This window comes from Pan paniscus, chromosome 18 (assembly GCF_029289425.2).
Source record: "Pan paniscus chromosome 18, NHGRI_mPanPan1-v2.0_pri, whole genome shotgun sequence".
NCBI classification, from domain to species: Eukaryota; Metazoa; Chordata; class Mammalia; order Primates; family Hominidae; genus Pan; species Pan paniscus.
This window is the reverse complement of record NC_073267.2, coordinates 203,170-208,735: the sequence shown is the minus strand read 5'-3', so window position 1 is coordinate 208,735 and position 5,566 is coordinate 203,170. Positions and strand designations below refer to the sequence as shown.

Sequence of the window (5,566 nt, the reverse complement as noted above, 5' to 3'; positions counted from 1 at the left end):
GAACCCGGGAACCAGAGGTTGCAGTGAGCCAAGATCATGATAATGCACTCCAGCCTGAGCAACAGAGCAAGACTCTGTCTCAAAAATAAATAAATAAATAAACCACCAGATCTCATGAGGCTTATTCACTGTCACGAGAACAGCATGGGAAAGACCCATCCCCCGATTCGATTACCTCCCACTGGGTCCCTCCCACGATATATAGGAATTATGGGAGCTACAATTCAAGATAAGATTTGACTGGGGACACAGCCAAAGCATGTCACAGGTTATGAAACAAATTTATTCTAGCAGGCCAGACGTAGGAGAGATGAGCCCCTTGACCAACCCAAGGAAGAGTGGTTAACAGATGCAAGTTGTTTTATGCATCAGGAAAACAGGAGAGCTAGATATGCTATTAGTAGTCAGCACAAGAGAATCAAGGCATAAGCCTTGCTGGCCTCGACCTCAGCTCAAAAAGCTGAGTTAATTGAACTTACTAGGCCCCTGCAGTTGGAAAGGATTTAAAAGTTAACATTTACACTGATTCCAAGTATGATTTTTTAGTGCTTCATGCTTATGCTGCAATTTGGAATGGGTGGGGACTCCTGACCCCAAAGGGCTTTTCCATACAACATCATTCAGATTTTGAGCTTGTTAGAATGCTGCTTTGCTGCCAAAAAGTGACTATAATTAATTGCAGAGGACATCAAAAGACAGACTGACCATGTAAAAGGAAATGCCCTTGTAGATGCTGCAGCCAAGGCCCCTGCACTGGAAGGGCCAATGAAGCTTATGGGCGTGCTGGTCAGCATACATAGAACTGGGCCGGAATACCCTGAAGAAGAACAAAAATGGTCCAGGGATTGCATTTCAGTCCAGGGCCCCTCGGGCTGAATGATGGTAATAAATTACTAATGCCAAGTACCAATCACAGGAGTATAACTCAGCACTTTCGTGATTCTTTTCACCCTAGAAGGGATTCTTTGTTTCTGTTAATGTCTCATTTGTTTATAGGGGTAAATCTTTTCAAGACACTAAAACAGGTGACTCAGCCCTGTGAGCTCTGTGCCTGACATGACCCAAACGGCCAGCAATTTTCTCCTGCAGTTAAACCTGTCCAAAATTGAGGAACCTATCCAGGTGAGAACTGGCAACTCTAATGTACTCTGATACCTTTCTGCAGGAGATTCAAATATTTGCTAATGCTTACTGATACCTTCACTGGTTAGATCGAGGCATTCCCCACCCCATCTGAAAAATGTTTACCAGAAGAAATAACTCCTCAGTTTGGGTAATCTAAAAGCCTGCAAAGTGACAATGGCCCATCTTTCACAGCAGGCGTAACCCAACACCTATCCTCAGCTTTAAGAATCCAATATTACCTTCACTCTGTGTGGAGACCGCAGTCCTCTGGAAAGGTGAAAGGGCTAATCCTACTCTACAGAAGACTCCAGCTAAATCAGAGGCCTGACTATCTCCAACACCCATAGCTTACTGCGGGTTTGAACTGCTCCAAAGTAAAACGTATAATTAAGTCCTGTTGAGTTAACATGTGGAAGGCCTTTCCTAACCACAGATCTCCTAATAGATGAAATGAATCTCCATTACAAAAATGTCATCAATCTGGGACAGGTGCAAAGGCACTCTGTGAATATGGAAACAAGCGTCTTCCCCTCCCACATGGGAGGAAAATTCAGTTTCAGCTCAGCTAGGAATTTAGTCTTTCTAAAGACGTGGGAGGAAGTTCTCCAGCTGAGCAGCTTTCCCCAACGTGGAAAGGACCATAGCAAGGACACCTGAGTTCTCCAACAGACGTTCAACGCCAAGGGATTCACAGGTGGGTGCACCTGTGTGGAAGTAAAGCTGTTGCTTATTCTGGGAGCCCAATCGGAGGCTGAGGGAGGTGGACGCGGGGCTATTTAAGCGTTAGCGGAGGGCGGGCTGGGTCGCTGCGCGTCTGCTCTTCCTTCTCGCGCTTCTGCTGCCGCCCTAATCCTGCCTTAGCCATGAGGGAGATTGTGCTCACGCAGGCCAGGCAGTACGGGAACCAGATCGGGGCCAAGGTTGGCAGCCGGGGCTCTGAGGGCCCAGCCCGGGCCTGCCGGGTGGCCGGGGAAGATGTTGGCAGCGGCGGGAGCGGTGCCCCTGCATTGCGGCCCCTGGGCTCCCTGCCGGGGATGGTGGAACTGGGTGGCTGGTGAGGCGGCTAGGGTGGACCCCAGGGACAGGGCGGCCTAGGGATGGGGGTGCGGATGAGGGTGGGGGTGGGAGAGGGGCTGGGGCGCCTCCGTGACTCAGCCCCGGCCTGTCTGGCCCCTCCTGTCTCTTGCAGTTCTGGGAGGTGATCTCTGAAGAACATGCCATCGACTCCGCTGGCACCTACCACGGGGACAGCCACTTGCAGCTGGAGCGCATCAACGTGTACTACAACGAGGCCAGCGGTGAGACCCCCGTCCTTCCCCCACCGCCCTCCTGGGAACGTGGCTCTCCCCTCGCTCATGCCCTCCCGCCCCACGCGGGTAGCAGGTACGTGCCCCGCGCTGTGCTCGTGGATCTGGAGCCGGGCACCATGGACTCTGTGCGCTCGGGTCCCTTCGGGCAGGTCTTCAGGCCACACAACTTCATTTCCGGTGAGCTGCGGGCGAGGACTGGGGTGCGGCTCCTTAGCCAGGGCAGCTCAAAATCCAGGAACGCTCCAAGGTCATCCTGTGGGAACTGTGGCGCCAGGGCCCCTGAACACCCTCCTATCCGCCGAGTCGAGTCGCTCAATCTGCCTCTCCTAAACGGGCTTCGGGAGGAAGGCCCGGGTGTCTCCTCAAGGTGAGGAGCTACTGATGTCCCTGCCGGGAGCTGAGCTGGGGCCGTGGCTACTGCCTTTCCTGAGAATGGGCAGGAGCCACCTGCAGCGAGGTCTGTGAACCTGTCTCAGGTTTGACTCCTGTCTTAATTTCTAACAGGGGAAGCTGCTGTCCTGTAACTCTGGGGGAGGGGGTTTCATTTGCTCCACCTGCAGGGCGAATGGTGCTTTCACCTCACACGTGACACTGGTGCTTTCTGCATTATGGTGGTGACCACTGATGACCGTATACCTGGCCGTCGAGTGACCGGCTGTACTGTCTTACAGGTCAGTGTGGGGCCGGAAACAACTGGGCCAAGGGACGCTACACAGAAGGCGCGGAGCTGATGGAGTCAGTGATGGATGTTGTCAGAAAGGAGGCTGAGAGCTGTGACTGCCTGCAGGGTTTCCAGCTGACCCACTCCCTGGGTGGGGGGACTGGGTCTGGGATCGGTACCCTTCTGCTCAGTAAGATCCGGGAGGAGTACCCAGACAGGATCATAAACACATTCAGCGTCCTGCCCTCGCCCAAGGTGTCAGACACCATGGTGGATCCCTACAACGCCACCCTCTCAGTCCACCAGCTCATAGAAAATGCGGATGAGACCTTTTGCATACATAACGAAGCGCTATATGACATATGTTCCAGGACCCTAAAACTGCCCACACCCACCTATGGTGACCTGAACCACCTGGTGTCTGCTACCATGAGTGGGGTCACCACATGCCTGCGCTTCCCAGGCCAGCTCAATGCTGACCTGCGGAAGCTGGCTGTGAACATGGTCCCGTTTCCCCGGCTGCACTTCTTCATGCCCGGCTTTGCCCCACTGACCAGCCGGGGCAGCCAGCAGTACCGGGCCTTGACTGTGGCTGAGCTTACCCAGCAGATGTTTGATGCTAAGAACATGATGGCTGCCTGTGACCCCCGTCACGGCTGCTACCTAACGGCGGCTGCCATTTTCAGGGGTCGCATGCCCATGAGGGAGGTGGATGAACAGATGTTCAACATTCAAGATAAGAACAGCAGCTACTTTGCTGACTGGTTCCCCGACAACGTAAAAACAGCCGTCTGTGACATCCTACCCCGGGGGCTAAAAATGTCAGCCACCTTCGTTGGGAATAATACGGCCATCCAGGAACTCTTCACGTGTGTCTCAGAGCAGTTTACAGCAATGTTCAGGCGCAAGGCCTTCCTCCACTGGTACACGGGCGAGGGCATGGATGAGATGGAATTCACCGAGGCCGAGAGCAACGTGAACGACCTGGTGTCTGAATATCAGCAATATCAGGATGCCACGGCCGAGGAGGAGGATGAGGAGTGTGCTGAGGAGGAGGTGGCCTAGAACTCTCCTTTTCTAGGTAAAGGGGGGAGGCAGTGTGGATTCTTTACTGTGTTCTGACAGCCATGTGTCACTATGCGCTTGTTCATTTGTGTCTTCACATCTCCTGCTGCATTTTAAAGCATTTCTATAGTATGCAGTTTTGACTAATAACGTGTTCTCACAGCATCTGGTTTCACCTCCATCTTCCATGGGCCCTCTGGCTACTGCTGCCAGATGCACACAGTTGTCCTGCAAGGCGGAAGCTGTCTGGGTTCATCACATGCCCAGGAACAAGCATTCCAGTGGCTCCAGGAGGGCTCGGCATGGGCTGTGGACATGGCAGGCAGGCTTCACGTGAACTTGGGGATGCCCTGGGCCTCGGGCAGCGACGTGGTGGAAAGCCTGTTCCTGAAGACAAGCCTTGGCTTATCCCATGTACCAAACTTCTAGGGGACCAGCTGGCCATGTTTCTGGAACTTTAAAAGGGGTCAGCGACCCTGGTGGACAATGTCCCCAAAGTCCCATCTTGGAGTAGGAATGTGGTCAGACAGCTGGCTCTGAACCAGCAATGAAGGGTGGGCAAGTGGGACCCCAGCCACTCCATCACCACGATGGCCTGGGTGTGTTTGTGTGGCCTCATTCTCTTAATGAGGTGGGCATGGGATATCTGGCAGGGACTAGGCAAGAATCGAGCCCAGTGTTTGCTAACATGCACTGAACCCTATGTAGAAGGGGATTAGGTCCTGGGGACTGCAGATGTGATTGCTGGGCCTGTGACATGCACTGAACCCCTATGTAGAAGGGGATTAGGTCCTGGGGGCTGTAGATGTGATTGCTGGGCCTGTGACATGCACTGAACCCCTATGTAGAAGGGGATTAGGTCCTGGGGCCGTAGATGGCAGTTGCTGGGCCTGTGACATGCACTGAACCCCTATGTAGAAGGGGATTAGGTCCTGGGGGCCATGGATGTGATTGCTGGGCCTGTGACATGCACTGAACCCCTATGTAGAAGGGGATTAGGTCCTGGGGGTCGTAGATGGCAGTTGCTGGGCCTGTGACATTCACTGAACCCCTATGTAGAAGGGGATTAGGTCCTGGGGGCCGTAGATGTGATTGCTGGGCCTGTGACATGCACTGAACCCCTATGTAGAAGGGGATTAGGTCCTGGGGGTCGTAGATGGCAGTTGCTGGGCCTGTGACATGCACTGAACCCCTATGTAGAAGGGGATTAGGTCCTGGGGGTCGTAGATGGCAGTTGCTGGGCCTGTGACATGCACTGAACCCCTATGTAGAAGGGGATTAGGTCCTGGGGGTCGTAGATGGCAGTTGCTGGGCCTGTGACATGCACTGAACCCCTATGTAGAAGGGGATTAGGTCCTGGGGGTCGTAGATGGCAGTTGCTGGGCCTGTGACATGCGCTGAACCC

At 53.7% G+C, this 5,566-nt stretch overlaps 1 protein-coding gene across 2 annotated transcripts; it reads left to right on the top strand.

Moving 5' to 3' along the window:
• Nucleotides 1-430: 430 nt before the first annotated feature.
• On the top strand, nucleotides 431-4,477 carry LOC134729345 (tubulin beta 8B-like). Of its 2 annotated transcripts, XM_063597896.1 has the most exons (3): nucleotides 1,989-2,045; nucleotides 2,315-2,612; nucleotides 3,107-4,477. In XM_063597896.1, exons 1-3 carry the CDS (start codon nucleotides 1,989-1,991, stop codon nucleotides 4,159-4,161), a joined length of 1,410 nt encoding a protein of 469 aa, XP_063453966.1. In that variant the 3' UTR covers nucleotides 4,162-4,477. The 2 variants fall into 2 exon arrangements, with proteins under 2 accessions (XP_063453965.1, XP_063453966.1); XM_063597895.1 differs by lacking the exon at nucleotides 1,989-2,045 and adding an exon at nucleotides 431-1,819 and having other exon boundaries at nucleotides 2,315-4,477.
• The last annotated feature ends 1,089 nt before the right edge of the window (nucleotides 4,478-5,566 follow it).

Coding starts and splice junctions, on each gene's coding strand:
- LOC134729345 (XM_063597896.1), top strand. CDS start 1,989: ATGAGGGAGATTGTGCTCACGCAGGCCAGGCAGTACGGGAACCAGATC. Junction 2,046..2,314: donor GGAACCAGATCGGGGCCAAG/GTTGGCAGCCGG, acceptor TGTCTCTTGCAG/TTCTGGGAGGTGATCTCTGA. Junction 2,613..3,106: donor GCCACACAACTTCATTTCCG/GTGAGCTGCGGG, acceptor ACTGTCTTACAG/GTCAGTGTGGGGCCGGAAAC.